The sequence below is a fragment of the Lipotes vexillifer genome, unplaced genomic scaffold (assembly GCF_000442215.2).
Source record: "Lipotes vexillifer unplaced genomic scaffold, Lipotes_vexillifer_v1.1 scaffold285, whole genome shotgun sequence".
Lineage (NCBI taxonomy): Eukaryota > Metazoa > Chordata > Mammalia > Artiodactyla > Lipotidae > Lipotes > Lipotes vexillifer.
Window position 1 is genome coordinate 1,346,061 of NW_006788807.1, and position 16,326 is coordinate 1,362,386.

The 16,326-nt window shown below is 42.9% G+C and overlaps 1 protein-coding gene across 2 annotated transcripts in view; it reads right to left on the reverse strand.

Moving 5' to 3' along the window:
- PCSK2 (proprotein convertase subtilisin/kexin type 2) overlaps window positions 1-16,229 on the reverse strand; it is a 214,975-nt gene extending 198,746 nt beyond the window's left edge. The window contains exon 1 of one of the 2 annotated variants that reach the window (XM_007461791.1): window positions 15,708-16,229. In XM_007461791.1, coding sequence (XP_007461853.1) covers window positions 15,708-15,884 — 177 coding nt within the window. In that variant the 5' untranslated portion in view covers window positions 15,885-16,229. The remainder of the gene's footprint in view (window positions 1-15,707) is intronic. The other variant, XM_007461792.1, reaches the window with a different exon arrangement.
- Window positions 16,230-16,326: the final 97 nt, after the last annotated feature.

Below are 16,326 nucleotides of genomic sequence, written 5' to 3' on the forward strand. Positions count from 1 at the left end.
GGCGGGGACTGCACTTTGCAATAAGGATGAGGGAGAAAGGGAACTGGGTGGAGGGGGGTGGGGGTCCCAGGCTCTGCCCTACTGGTACTTATAGGCCAATGAGGAAACACACGGGAGAACTACATTGTGCAATTGACAGAAACGTATAATACTATAGAAAGAAAGGATAGAAACAAGGAGATAGCAGCTGTGCATTAGACAAGAGAAGGTAAGGAAAGGGGAGGAGAGAGGAAGGGGGACCCTGAGAACTTCTGGGGGAGAGGCAGTGTCAGCTGGTGTGGTTGAGATAGCATTAAAAGGTTCCCACTCAGCCCCATCCTAACTTTAATCTGTGTGTGTGTGTATTGAATACTAGCACGAAAGTCCAGTTGTCTCTGGGGGCATGGGGGTGGGTAACACCCTAAGCCATGGTCAGCTAAATGCCTCACTGAGATTTGCTGACAGGATGGAGGTTCCTAGGGCCAGAAAGGAAGAGAGGAGAATTGAGAGAGGAAGGAGAGGGGCACCGAAGGCATAGTCCTGCCTACGTTACGACCATGCTTCAGCCTGCACAAGCTCTTGTTTACAGGTTCTCAATGCTCACCCGTACTGAGTTACATCTTACCCCCAGCCAAAGTTCCTCCTCCTTAAAGTTTGGACCTAGGATCACACATCTCAGCTATTTGAATACTCTCACCTCTTTCTGTCTTGCTTTGAAAAAGAGATGGGTAAAAAATGGGTGTGGAGAGGGGCTTCCCTGGTGGCGCAGTGGTTGGGAGTCCGCCTGCCGATGCAGGGGACGCGGGTTCGTGCCCCGGTCCGGGAAGATCCCGCGTGCCGCGGAGCGGCTGGGCCCGTGAGCCGAGGCCACTGAGCCTGCGCATCCGGAGCCTGTGCTCCGCAACGGGAGAGGCCACAGCATTGAGAGGCCCGCGTACCGCAAAAAAAAAAAAAAAAAAAAAAAGGGTCTGGAGAATAACAGGGAAAGACCACCTCCTCTCCTGTACAAGACTCTTCCTTTCTCTTCTGCCTCCACAGGACCAACATTAATTGCCTCTGTTGTCAGGCTCTTGGGTGATTCACAAAGAAGCTCAGAGAACATGGTTCGTGACTGAGAGTTAGAGAGATAAGCAAACCCATGGAGGTAGTCTGTGGCTCTGGTGGCTGAGGAGCCGCAGGGGTCCTCATTAAGGTTCTCTAGCCTTGGAGAAAGCCTCTCAGGCACTTGAGTTTCAGTCCTGTATCACCACGATAATGTGTGCTACAAACCACCAAAAATCTTAGTAGCTCCAAACAGAAACCGATTATTTAGCTCATGATTTCCTGGGTCAACAATTTAAGCTCACTGAATAGTTGTTCAAGTATTGACTTCATTAAAATTAAAAACTTCTGTGAAAGACAATATCAAGAGAATTTAGAAAACAAGTGAAAGACTGGGAGAAAATATTTCCAAAGGATACATAAAGGATTGCTATCCAACATATACAAAGCACTTTTAAAATTCAACAATCAGAAAACAAAGAACCCAATTTAAACATGGGTCAAGGACCATAACAGATGCCTTGCCAATGAAGACATACAAGTGGCAAATAAGCATATGAAGAGATACTCCACATCGTATGTCATGAGGAATTACAAATTAAAACCACAATGACACATCATTACACATCTATTAGAATGGCCCAAATCTGGAACGCTGACAACACGAAATGCTGGTGAGAAGGTGGAGCAACAGGAACTCTCATACATTGTTGGTGAGGATGCAGAATGGCACAGCCACTCTGGAAGACAGTTTGGCAGTTTCTTACAAAGCTAAACATACTATTACCATATAATTCAGCAATTGCACTTCTTGGTATTTACCCGAATGAGCTGAAAACTCATGTTCAGACAAAAACCTGCACACAGATGTTTATAGCAGCTTTGTTCATAACTGTCAATATTTGGAAGCATCCAAGATGTCCTTCAGTAGATGAATGGGTAAATAAACTGTGGTACATCTAGATAATGGAATATTATTCAGTGCTAAAAAGAAACGAGCTATCAAACCACAAAAAGACATATTACTAAAGCAAAGGAAGCCAGTCAGAAAAGTCTGAATGAGTCCAACTATCTGAAATTCTTGAAAAGGCAAAACTGTGCAGAGAAAAATAAGATCAGTGTTTGCCAGGGGGTGCAGGTGGGGGCAGAGAAGAACAGGCAGAGCACAGAGAATGTGGGGGAAGTCAAGATATTTTGTATGATATTATCATGATAGATATATGTCATTAAACTCATGTCAAACCCTACAGAATTTACACTAAGAGTGAACCCTAAGGTAAACTATGAATTTTGGGCAATTATAATGTGTCAATGTAGGTTCATCTTTGGTAAAAATGTACCATTCTGGTGAGTGATGTTGATAAAAGTAGACAGTATGCGTGTGTAGGAGCAGGGGTATATGAGAAATCTCTGTACCTTCCTTAATTGTTGTCCACTTAAAGTGGCTTTTAAAAAATAGTCTTAAAAATAATATAGCCCATTTCAGTGGATTCCAATTGCTATAATTACCCAAACGGAGAGCAACGTGTTGGAAATGGAATATAGAGTATGTGGCTTTTATTGTTTTAATTTTTATTTATTATTTTTATTTATTTTGACCATTCTTTTCCTTTTATTTTTTGAAGGGGCCTAGATGGGCAGTGAATAAAATGGAGATGAGGAGCTGGGCATTTTGAATATATCCAATGATTCTAAAACTATGAAAGGATATAATAATTGGAACTGTTCAATAAGAAATCATTCCATTCTTAGCAGAGAGGCATATGGAGGCACAAAAAATATGCTATCTCATAAAAATCAATCAACAAGAAACAGGCCAAGACAATTTCATATTGAAGGCAAATAAGCCACATTATTTAGATGAATAAAGTAAATATGATTTCACTAGAGGAGTGGAAGGCTTGATAGCTCCTTTGAACAGATGCCGCTCATACAGCAGAGGAGCCTAATTGTTTATTTGCACCTCCAGCTCCTCTGTCAACGGAAGGAGGCCTGTGATGTGAGGACTCATTTCTTTGAGTAACCAGATGTGACAGAGAATCTTATTCAGCCTGAACTTATCAGGGCATATTGTAAGGTTAGCCTGCTCTGAGGAGGTCCTTTGGGTATAGAACCAGAAACCCGTTGCTAAAGAGTTTTCCACACCCCAGCACATAAAATAGGTAACTTGTAAGAGACTGGATGGAGCCATCAGATCAGGGGAAGTCTTATAAACTGGTCTAGAGAAATATAATATGCTTTTTGTTGCACATAAATCTAAATACGTTACCTTTCTGTCTGTAAAGCCCATCCCTTTCAATGTGCTCTATCTCTGCAGGGCTCAATAAAAACTTGTCAATAAAATATGACTGTATGGATGGACGTTCCTTTGGATTAGCTATTTGTAAGGGGGGAATTAGCTATCTGAGGGGAAGAGAGAGGGGAGAGTGGAAAATCCTTGACCAGCACTCAGGACACCTGGCTCTAGGCCCACCTTGCCCATTTCTACGCTTCTCCTAGGTATTGTTCTCCATGGACAACACTCAACTCTCTTCTGTGATTCTAAGAGCTGCTCTTCCCTATGACCAGGAGCACAAAAATGCGAAATGGCTTGTGTTGTCCAGGGTTGTTTGTTTTTGTGGAATGGAGCTACTAGTCCACAGTGGGATTCAAACAGTGATATACTCCCAAGAACCTACACAACTTATTTATATCAAGTCTAAGATGACAGTCAGACAATGAGATAGGTGAAGAATAGCTGACCCTCAGCCTCATTCACAAACAGTTCCTTTCTAACCTAAGGCAAAATTTCCATGTATTATCTCAGAAATGAAAGTGTAAGAACATGCATTCTTCCTTTGGAATATCAGGGAGTAAGCTACTTATCAAGTGTGCTGGGATGACATTACTGTCCTGGCTTTTCTTTTTGGCTTCTAAGTCAGGGGGCTTGTTTTAGATTCATGCATCTGTGTGTCTGGGAGGATGTAGTGTGCATTTAGTGATTTTGTTCTTAGCTGGAATAAATTTCATGCGCAGAATTGGCCGCCTCTACCAGCCATCCACTGTGGCTTCAAAGACAATAATTAAGCTATTATTATCCCTGATGTCATCAGCCAGTGGCGATAGGATCAAAGGCATGATTCCCTAGTAGTAACATCTGTTAAAAGGGATGGTGATACCTGCTTCCAGGATATGAATGATTCCCTAGGACAAAGGAACAAGGCTGGGAGATCCAGGCCCCTCTACTTTGCTAATAGCTCAACTTGTTTTTCTAGGGTTACCTGTATATGGCCACTCTGCTATACTTTCCAAGTATCCTTCAATGTCTCCTTCTACTTATCCACAAGATCCATGCTCCTAACATGGTGTGGGTGACCCCTCATGAACCATCCTCAGTCCAGTTTTTTGGTTTCATCTCCCAAAAATGTTGCCTAGTCAGGCAACACTAACTGTAATCCTTCTAAAATTCTGGTGCACTTTGTCTCATGTGCTGTACCATCCTCGATAAACCCCCTTTTATTTTAATGTGTTGAAATTATGAACCTCAATGCAAGCTCACCTCCACTTGGCACTGCCTGCCTTGTGAAGGCTTCCCTTCTGCTTCACGTGTCCTATATCACAGATCTCTCACAAAACATATTGCCAGTACTCTGGTTGCTCATAAAGAGCACTCCTACTTGTCTGTGATTTCCGTATTTTATCTAACCTGTACCTTCTGTGTAGCAGATGATGTTTTGATGGCCTTCCTGCATTCCTTTCACCTGCCCTGGAGGTCCCCTATACACAGTGGAGGTCCCCTATACACAGTGCCTGTACATGCCACAGTCTTCACGCATCCCTCTGCCTGAGGGTGTTCTCTGACTGTGGAAGCAGGCTTGGCCTGCTTGGGGCAAGCAGAAGTGCAAGGGATTTGATGCCCCTCGGGTGTAACCCTCAACCGAGGAAGAATGGGAGGTGGTGGCTACATTTCCTAGCTTCCTCACCCTTGGATGGGATAACTCAGAAATGCTGTAACTCCCAGACTCTTCGGGAGGAGAAAGTTGCAGAAGTGGTCCTCGTTTGTTTATGTCTCTCTGTATCAATTCCTTCGGAGAGTTGCCTCCTGCACTGACTCTGAGCTTGGCCATATGGCTTGCATTGGCCAATGGGACTTAATAAATGTGACACAACCAAAGACTTGAAAAGGGTTTGCACACTGGAGCTGGATCGCTCCTTAATATCTGAAAACTTTCTTACTTGTCCCCAAGTCCGTGTCTCGGTGCCTGATATCATACTTGCTTATTGAACGCGTTAAGTACGTGATTATTGAATAAACGGAATATTCTTCCGCTTCTGCACTTCCCCCCGCTATGACAGTGCTCCTGTTACTTTGTCTGTCCGTTGGTTTCAAACCTCCATAACTTTTCTTTGATCCTTTCCTCCTTCCTAAGTTAATGGCCAGAATGGCTTGTTTCGGGCTTCAACTTCTGGGTCCAAATTTGCTTCATGCCAAGCCTCATTGGAGACACACTCTCCAAGGTTCCCTTTGGCTTGATTCTGCACCCCACCCCATGTTGCTGCCCCTGGACTTTAAGAGATCCACAGCGGCTTGTTTCCCATCCTTCTGCCCCCATCTTAGGCTCTGCAAGCTCTCTCTTGGTCTCCCATTCCTGGTTGACGCTCCCTAGAAACACAGTCAACAGGAACTGACTAGAATTGACTCTTTCATGCCAACTACCTTGTTATGTTTGAACTTCCATCATTTTTGAAGAGAACTGATAGGCATCTGATGAAACTTATATTTCCCCTCTTCAAGGGGAAGATATTTCCCCTCTTCAAGGGGCAAGGAAAGATAGGATTTGTGGATCTCCTCGTTCTCCTCTGTCATTGGCTTCTGAATTTCTCATTAAGTCACAAAATTTTAGGCTATTAATGATAGTTAATTAATCAAAGTCATTTAACACAGATACAAATTAGGATATTCTTATAACGTTTCCTCACGTGCGTGGTTTTCCTGATTGCAGTATCTCATAACACATCTGTCTGTCATTTAGTGAGCATCTGATGATAATGCTAAGCCTTTAGAATGTTTTCTAACCATTGATTTTGATATTTATTAAGAGCTTGCTAAAAGTACAGCACTGTGCTCGTCACTAAGGGGACAGTCAAAGAAATATAAAATTCTTATTCTATCTTTTATCAAGTGTTAATCCAATAGGTTTTTGTTTCTTGTTTTTTGTTTTTTTGCTGCACCATGCAGCTTGCAGGATCTTAGTTCCCTGACCAGGGATTGATTGAACCCGGGCCCACTGCAGTGAAAGCCCAGAGTCCTAACCACTGGACTGCCAGGGAATTCCCCAGTAGGTCGTTGTTGGTGTGGAATCCCTGAACTTATAACTTTCCCAGTTTTGTTTGGGAAACTGGAATCTGTAAAAATTTTAGGGGTAAATTTGAGAAAAGCAGACTAGGAGGACCTGAAATGAACCGGTAACCCACAGGTTGGTTTATATGGCTAATCGCTCACAGAAATCCCTCTCAATCTGGTTCTCTCCCTCTTCCAGCATGAAAGGCTGGTGCAGTGGTTCTGATGATGTGGCGTCTGAACCACCGTCAGGGAGCAACAGGGTCCCAATGCTCATTGCAAATAGCTGGGAACATATACATCATGTTTGACCTCCATTTCCTCATGTATAAAATTAAGGGTTAAACTAATGCCTTTCCAAGGTCTCTTCCTGCTCTGACAGGCTGTAACTCCATAATTTCAGTTACTATTTGTTAAAATTTAAATTAGTCTGGATAAATCAGTTAGAATAATCAGTCAAGTATGTCACAGTATTTTGGTGGGCTACCAATCTCCAAGTGGTCTGACAAGTGTTGAGAAACCATTATCATAAAAATCACTAAAACCACATAAATTTGTCACCGTAATAATACTTTTCTTCTTGTCCTCCCTTTACCACTATATTTTTTGAAGGAACTGTCTGCACTTGATACCTCTCCTTCATCATACTTACTGCAGCCTTCACAATTTGGCTTCCTTCCTGTCACAGACACTATCACTTTCCTGCTCACGTCCCTTTGGGCCTTAGCATTTAGTGTACAAAGAAAGCCTCTGGACCTATTTGTCTGAGAGTTTTCTCTGGCGGCCAAATTCTGCTCTGTTTGAGCATTTGCCAAGTCAAAATGCTGGAGAGTCAACACCACCCAGGAAAAACTATCAATCATGAAACAATATCTGATTGCAACTGGCATATAAATACAGCAGTTCCCTCACCCCTCAGGCAGGATGACTCTCAGACGTGTTCTAAACCATCTCCCAGAGTTTCCTGGTAGGATTGAGCCCCGGTTACCCACAGTGACAACTTGTGCTGTAATACACCCTTAATTCCTGCCTTCCCTTCCCGGTCTCAATTCCCCACTCCCCTACCAGTATTTACTAGAATCATGCCTTGGATAAACAACTTGCATTTAATCCTTGTCCCAGGGACTGCTCCTGGGGACCCAAACCAACATATTGCACTTCTCCTCTTCCCATGTGCTAAGATGCCTCCTCCAATCACACCAATGACTTCATCTCCAAAACCAGTGGCCACCGTTTCCCCATTCTTTCTTAATCCTCATCTCCATTCCTTTCACAGCCCTGCACTTTCTCAAGTAATCTACCATATCCCTAACTGTCCAAGTTCCGTCTCCTCTTTCTCCCTCCACGCCCAAACTTCTCCAAGATTTTGTGCTAGAACCTCTTCTCTTCGTTTTCCCTCCACACTCTCCCTTGGCAATGCTATTTAGCTATGGCATGACTGAGGTGCACGAGGATGGATGCTTGTGCATTTGACTTTCAGCTCCTTGACCACCTCCACCTCTTTTTGGCTTTGGTAACTCACCTCCATGGACCTCATCGCTGTCTGGAAATGCTCAATTTGGGGAGTCTTGAGTTTCAACACCCTACTCACTAACCATAGCTTTCTCCCTTTCAGCTCTCTCACTACTAATCCCAATTAACCTTCTCTTCTATTTTATGGATATTCCATTTTTTAAAACTCCATTTCCTTCTCTCCCTACTTCCACCACCTCCACTTGAGTGCTATTGAAGAAAATGACTCAGTTGCCGCTGCTGTAAATCCATGCTCTCCCACTTGGCCCCTCAGTACTGGCCAGAAGTCATTACCGGTCCTTTGTCAGCATCCTCTCCCATCCCCATCTGCAGAGCACAAACTTTTATCTCTTTTGAAGCCCCCATCCCAGCACCACTTCCCTCACTCCAAGAATTGACCTTGCCTCCTACACCTTTGAAATAACTGTGACTCCCAAGTGGATATTCTCCTGATATCCTCCTCTGTGACCTAAAAACTGAACTTCATCTGCTCATTCTTCTCTCTTTTATCTCAAAGAGGGGAGAGTTCCTTTTTCATGTACAGGCTAATCCCTTCACCTTTCAGTAAAACCCAGCTAATCAAGAGATGAATGAAAATGAAGAATTTGGGACTGAAGTAGTTCTGGTAAAAGGACTTGTGATGAAATTAGAACTTAAGAAAAACTAGGAGAAGAATTGGGTGTTTACAGGAGTCAATGCCACATTTAAAGTTATAAATGAAGGGCCACTCTAGGATCCTACAGTTTTCTTCATGTTCTTGTCAACTTTCTACAAGAAACTATCAGCATGTTGTAACATTCTTAAGTCTATGTTACTCTATATCAGAAAATTAACAGTTTGTGTCAGTGTTTCACTTTCAACCTAAGAGTTTATTATTTTCAATTATTCTCATCAGAGGATATCAACATAACATTATCCAGAAAGCCATGATCAAATGAGCTTTAGGGACAAAAACAATGTTTCAAGAGAGTTTACTGCAAAAGTTTATTCCTTTTTCTATATACCTCATGTAGAAGCCATCCATTAATATGCAATCATTACATATGGGATAGAAGAGAGTTAACTCAGATGTATTTTCTTGATTCCCTAACCATTCGAGGATTTTAGCCACTGAATCATCTTTAGCTATACAAATACATCTTAGTAGACAAAGTCAAGCTGTAATTCCTGTTTTTCAACTGCCCTGTGACTCTTTGAATCTCAACTAATATATTCCAGAAATTTAGTACAGTGTTTCTTTTCAAAATGATGACTCTGAGCTCAAATGTAAAATAAAGCCACTGCTGTGGTGGGGGGAAAACATTTGAACTTCAGGTTTCACGTTTTATTTTTAAGCCTGACTTCTCTGAGCAGTTATAGCTGAATATATAACTATTGCAAATGTAACTATCAGCATTACTCTCTGATGTGCTATAACATTATGATAAGACCTTTTGAAATAGAAATTGATTTCTAGATAGTCATTCATTTGAGAAAAAGAGGTGTAATTTCCCCCCTTCTTTTGTATTTGTCAAGTTTTAACTGCAGGCTTTATTTTCTCTGTTCAAACAACTCATGTATTCTACTATTGATAATTTCTAAGTTGGGAATTTTAGGGAAACACAGGAGTCTGTCAGTCAGTGATTTGCTGGCTGATAACTACTTCTGTTTCCTAGCTAAATTTCTGCCTATTAATAAATGGATATTACAGGGGTAGATTCTTAAGACTAGCTCTTCAAGTACTTTCTCTCTGAGCTGACGGCTTAAATCGTCATCTTGTGACCCAAGTGTCTTTATCAGTCAAGAAGCACAGAATGAGTATCTACTATGAGTAGGGCGTATTGGTTGCCAGTGCGAGCAACAGAGAGTTGGATGGATTTTATATTCTTGCTGGAGAAGACAAGTCACAAAGACCTGAAAAGTTGCTCGATGTTATGAGATGAAAATCTAAGAACCCTCATAAGCCTTTAGAAGATTATTGTTGTTGTGATTTGCCTCGGTTTGGTTGCAAAGTTTGGAGAGTCATTTCAACAGCTTGAGAAAAGGAACGTTTATGGAGAATGTATTGGTTTAGGTAATACTGGTTGTTCTAAAGATAAACTCCCAAATCTCAGTGCCTTAATGTAATAGTTTAATTTCTGCTTCACGTAAGGAATGAGAAATTCTAAGTCAGGAATCAGGGACCTGGGCTCCTTTCATGTTGTGACTCTGCCATCTTTAGCATTTGCTTCCAGAGTTACTGTTCTCAATCACATCAAGCCTCAGAATAGAAAAGAGTGTGGAAAATCAGCCTACACGGAGTTTTTATGCATCAGGCATAGAAGAAAAGCACATCATTTCTGCTTACAATACATTGGCTGGAATTGTCATACGACCACACTTACCTGCAAAGCAGGCTGGGAAATGTGGTCTTTCTGTGGCTCGTGTAGAAGAGGAAATTAGTTTGGTGACCAGCTTTAAGCCTCTGTCACAGAGTTCTTTGGCTGGGAATTTGGGCTGGAAGTTATTAGAAACTCAGATGCAATGTTTGCATCTCCCACAACCTGGATGGGCTTTCTCAAGCCAACTAGACTCCATTCTCATTCTATAGCAACTAGTAGGTCACATTTCCTAAAGAAGGCAGTATGACTGGTTGAGATAATTACCATGGTCTGTAACAAATTGTAGACCACTGAATTATTTGGGCCAGGCCATCTCATGGACCATGGTTGACTCATCAATGGGTTGCCATTGGGTTGAGTGTCTATTCCTCACTCAATCAGTTGTCACTCCTGAGAAAGTATAAACCACAACTGCTTTCTTGAGTAAAAAAAAAAAAAAAAATGTGGCTAGATCATCACCTTATTATTATTACTACTACCAATAATAGGGTTTTATTCTATGCCCTCAGCACTGTGTCCAGAACCTTACATGCACTATATTATTGATTTTTCACAACCCCCATATTTTATTAACCATTTCAAATAAAATAAGCCTCTGAGGGATTTCATAACTTAGCCAAGTTTCCGGTGCTGTCTAATCAAAATCCTGTCATCTTTACCTTTTAACATCACTGTTCCTGGTTTCCTTCAGCCACAGAGGGGCTTTGGGCATGGCGAGTGCTGTGACAGATATGACTGGTGACTGGTCCAAGGAAAAGGAACAGATTATATGCAGTAGAAGTTCCAAAGAGATACAAAACAACCAGAGAAGGCATGAGGGATGAACTTGGACTTGACCTAAGGCATAATGTATAAAGTTGGGATCCAAAAGGAATTCATGGCAGTCATGTTGGAGAAATGGGATCTTTCCCTTTAGCTATCATGATAGTGGATCTTGTAGTTCCAGAAAAACTGTCCCTTAAGGGTTTTTAAGATAGAAATCCTTTTGGAAATACTTAGGATCAAATCTTTTTCCAGTTATTTCTGCCTTCATCCCCCAAACTACGTTAAGAGGACGGGAGAATATGGTTAGAGAATTCTTTTGACTGACAATTGATTGTGTGTGGAAGTGAAAGTAAAATTATATCATACGGATTCAATATTGTTGGGACATTAAAACACCATTAAAAGGGTGAGAGTAAATATTCAAAATACATATATCTGACAAAAGATTCCTATCCATAATAGGTAAAGAACTCCTACAAACCTAAAGCTAAAAACTACCCAAGTGAACAAGAGGGGGACTTATGGAATGCTGATAACATTTTATCTCTTGATTTAGGTGCTGGTTACACATGTGTGCCCAGTTCATGAAAATTTATCAAGTTATGCTCTTTCCTAAATTATATTATACTTCAATAAAATTAAAATGGCCAGAAGTTTATTCTTTCATTACGTAACAGCACAATTATTAGATTTAAAAATTTTTTTAACAATTATACATATAAAAGCTGTCACATGACTTTACTTGTGTAATCATCCTAGCCTCAGTTCTACATGGATAAAAAAAAAAACATATTATAGTAAAAGAAAAAACTTAATTGTCAGTTGTTTGGATTTCTACCTTAATTCTCACATGATTTTTGGCCAACCCTCAACACATTAATAAATAATTTTCATTTTCTTTTTCAAAGGAATTAAAATTAGTAGTGTATTGAGAATTCTAAGGCAATCTTTAGAATAACGTCTTTGTCATTATTTGCAAACTTACTCATTCTCCTAGACATATGCACCTTCTCTGGTGAACTTACATCTTTGGGCCACATCATGATAAAATAGAAAATTTTAGTCTCAACACACCTTTCTGAGGGTAAAGTTATAGGTATTTTTATTCCTTATGAGAGAGGAAATATAATTGTTTGCTCATGGTCTTGTAAGAGTTAGGCAAAATAATCAACAAATATTCATTGAGTACCTTATATATAGGGCACTGTGCTAAATATAGAGGTTATAAAAAGACATAATATATTATCTCTTGGGAGATTTACAACTTATCTGAAGAAGTGTATACTCGTACACATTAGTTAACAACATATGCTAATACCAAATAAGTGTTAAATATATTGTAGAAAAAAGAAATAAAGGAAAGGAAAAATATCTGAACTCTAAAATGGTGCCCAAAAGGCAGAGTTCTTGGCAGTCAGGGAAGGCTTCCTGGAGGCAGCATGTTAGAAAAACAAAATTATTTTGGCTTTAAATCTGAGTTTTTTTCACTTTCCAGATATAAGCAGTTACTTTTAACCTCTTAGAGCTTTAAGATTTTCATCTGAGAATTAGAGCTGATGCCAATAATTTCTACCTCACAGAGTCATGAGGTTAGATGAGATAACTTTGTAAAATAGTAGGTCCCTCCCTTCTTTCATATGAATAAATCACTACTGAGAACCTTTGCTGTCTGACACTGAACATCTGGAAGGATGGGGCGGTAGGGAGTTGGGAGGTATCCTAGGTGTTAGAAAGAGGAAGGAGAAGGAGGTATTGGAGGTTTTAAATGAAAAATGAATAAGAAATGTTGACAAAAGTACAGTACAGCACAACAAAAAGAAGATGGGACAGTGTTTGGGAGACCTGGAGGAATAAATAAAACTAAGGAAGTTTTCTTACAGCCTGGCAATAATATGCTGGCTCTGGTGAGGAAACCAGAAACATAGAAGATCCCATCCCTGAATGTTTAACTTTTAAGTGGATAGACAATGCTTACACCCATATTTACTTACATATATGAACTGACTAGAGGACAAGTAATGAAATGTCCTAGCTTATGTCATGTAGTCTTTGCTTTTCTATCCCACAGGAATTTGGAGAAGGGAAAGCTCATGGCATCAGGGAAAGTTTGGAGCTCAGTCTTGGGGGATGGGTGGACATGGATCCAAAGGAGGAAAAGAGGGTTTATTCTAGACAAGTGTAGCTTCGTGCAACAATTCATCAGAAGTATCTTGCCATAGACTGATTTTTACTTAAATAGGTATCAAAGCAAAAATCATTTGGATAAGAGTACTTCTGAGAGGTTATGGACAGGTAACCAGGAGATGGCAAGGTAAAAAGCCCATTTCTCCTGGATGTGAACTGCTGGTTTGAGACTGTAATGCAAAACCAGTGAGCTCCTCTCCAAGAAAGGATGGGAAAGAGGCTTAGGTATCTGATTTCACCCCAAAGTATGAGTTCCCTGAGATTTTAAGGTAAGTGTATTGAGAGGATTCAGATCCATTTATGATGAGATTGTCTCTACACCTCCTTGCTCAAGTTCCATTACCAAAACTGTAAATCCTTTATTAGGCTGTTCACCTCTATACAAAAAAGAAGTAAGCTTCTTGGAGAAAATATGTTAAGGCATTATCAGTCTCAGCTACACCTAGATTTGGTTACATCTCTAAGATCAAATGCTAAGGGCATATTTTCAAAAGGGGAAGTAAAGGAGGATAGTGATGTCTGCCCACCCCATGGAAAGGGCCCTGGTATGGGGAGAGAGTAACAGGTATTTCTGCATCAACCGCAGCCCTTTCACAGAGCTTTTGTTTTTGTTTTTTTAAGAGCCTTTTTAAAGAACCTGATGCCACATCCCTTTTCAGCATACCCTAAAGGCCAACGTACCCCGCAGAGCACTTAGCTTGGTGTGGCATGTACTAAGCGGGTGAGAGCATAAGTTCATCTCTGAAAGATCTGGGTTTAAATTCATGGCTGTTTTCATCTTGGGCCTTTATCTGAGCCAATTTCCTTATCAGAACCATAGGCTTAATAATAATCGTAGCTTCCTCAGAGTTGTTGAGAGTATTAAAGAAAAGTATTAAAGAAAAGTAAGGACTCCATCACATAAAGGTGCCCTATAACTGTCAGATAATAATAATCACCACTATATTTATGGCGCCTGGGTCCTGGATCTTGCCAAGTTTGGGGCAGGGGTAAGGGTGGGAAGGAAGGAGCGTCTCCTTGTTTACTGTACTGGCGGCACTCTGTAAACAGCCCCCAGGCCCTGGGCTAGAGCGGCGGCGGGCTGCACCCTCAGCTGGCGTCTCCTCTCCCGTGCTCCACCCACACTTCCCCGGAGCAACAAGTCCCTCTGCGGGACCCGCCCGCGCGCCACAGGCAGACCCGGCGCCGCCTCCCAGACCTCTGTCAAACTCACTGTCAAACCCATTTGGGGTCGAAATCGCGGTGGCCAACGCCCTACGGAGGCGGGAGAACCCGCAGCAGGTGAAGGAGGCTTGCGGCGGCTAGGAGGGAGGCTGGAGACGTGGGAAGTCCGGACCGAAGGGACTGAGTCCCAGTTCGCGCTGCCCTTGCGAGGCAAGAGCAGCACCGAAGCACCCACAGCTCAACTCTACCTTCTCTCCTGGGATCAGGAGGGAGGAAACGGGACCCGGAATCCCACAGACCTCCACCCGGTCAGCGCTCTGGTCGACAGATCGCATCCCTCCGTCCTGCAGGTTCAGATCGCCCCGGTCTCTCCTTGCACCCTCACTCCACCGCACCCCCTCGCCAGGTCCCCTAAGGACACTTGAGATCCCTGGCGAGATATTTCGCAGGAAGCAGGTAGGTCAGCCACGGCCCCCATCCAGTGATCTCCACTCCCTTCCCTCCCAGACTGGGTACCCTGGCGTCTCCAAAGGAGTCCCGAGGCATCCGAGGCTGGAAACCTCATCCAGCTGCCCAAACGGTTGAACTCTGACAACTTCTTGGAATGGGGATCCCTGCTTTCTTGTGGGAAAGTCAAGCCGGCCGCCCACATACCAGGAGAGCCACCCCGAGTTCTCCGTAAGGAACTCCCCTCAAAATCTACCTCTCCAGCGTCTACAGCTGCGAGTTGAGAACTAGAGAGCTGAGTACGCTTCGGGGTGGGCGGGCGTGGGCGTGGGCGGGGGCTGGGGCGGGGGAAGTTCAGCCCCGATTTTGGAAAGAAAAACCAGTTCTGTCTCCAAGTCTCCTGGAGCCAGGGAGCTGCCTTCCCTGGAAAAGAGCCGGGACAGGAGTCAGGGAGGGAAGTCCTCCTGGCGCCGGGTTCGAAAAGCGCGGATTCGAATCGCAGCGTCCAAGCTTCCAGCCTTGTGCGTCGGAAACTACCCGTTCTCCGGGAGGCAGGGACGGGGGATACATCCCTGACGAGTCTGCCAACGCCAAGAGCAGCTGTTCAGCACTTCGTACCTCATCCCCAGGCAGCCTTGAGAAGTTGGTAGCTCGGACAGCAGCCCGGGCGCACCGCATTGTTTGAAAGGTGTTATCCTGTTTTCGCCACCAAGTCAAAGAGCAATAAATTGTTTTTATGACCTTACGAGTACAATTTGAAGGGCATTTTAATTACATAACCCGTGAAAGATCACCGGAGGCAACGTTGTGTTAAGGAGCCGATGGCAGAATATCTGCATCGCACAAGAAAGAGAGAAAACTTGCAAATCTGCAATGAGATTGCGCAGGGCTGTCCCCGTTTTGAAACAACATGCGAAATGCAAGAGAGGTCTTACCTTTCGGACTCCAAAACCGTGTTCTGCTGCAACTTGGCGAGCTTCCTCCTCTCCTCCTTTATGCAACTCCACAAGAAAATGATTCGTGAAGACCGGTCTCTCGGCAGATGCAAAAACCATGACACAGAAGAGGAGCCCGGCGGCCGCCTTCCACTGGAAGACACAGCCACCTTTCATCTTTCTTTGGGAGTGAAAAGTGGTGTTAGGAGGCGCGCAGGCTGGCGGAGCAGTGGTCCCGCAAGGAAGGTGCAAATTAAAAAAAAAAAAAGAAAGAAAAAAAATATATATAGTTTTTGTTGTTGCTTGTTTTAAAAAAATCTTTGTGTAGAGAAAAACACTGATTAGGGGTTTGGAAAGGAGCAAATCAGTGTGCGTTCTCTAGCATCTGGCTGGCGGGGAAGCCGTGTAGTCAGTCAGCCCGGCTTGCTCGCAGAGGTGCTAATGTGGAGAGCTGTGTGTATCTCAGAGAAAGAGCGAGTGTATCTGTGCCTGATGCTAAATCTGCATTTTCAGCTCCTCCTCAGCTCCAATTCCGCTGGGGCGGGAGGAAGGCTCCAGCCTGGGTGACGTGCGCCCGCCGGCAGCCAATGAGGGCTGCAGAAGCGGCGGGCCCCGCCCT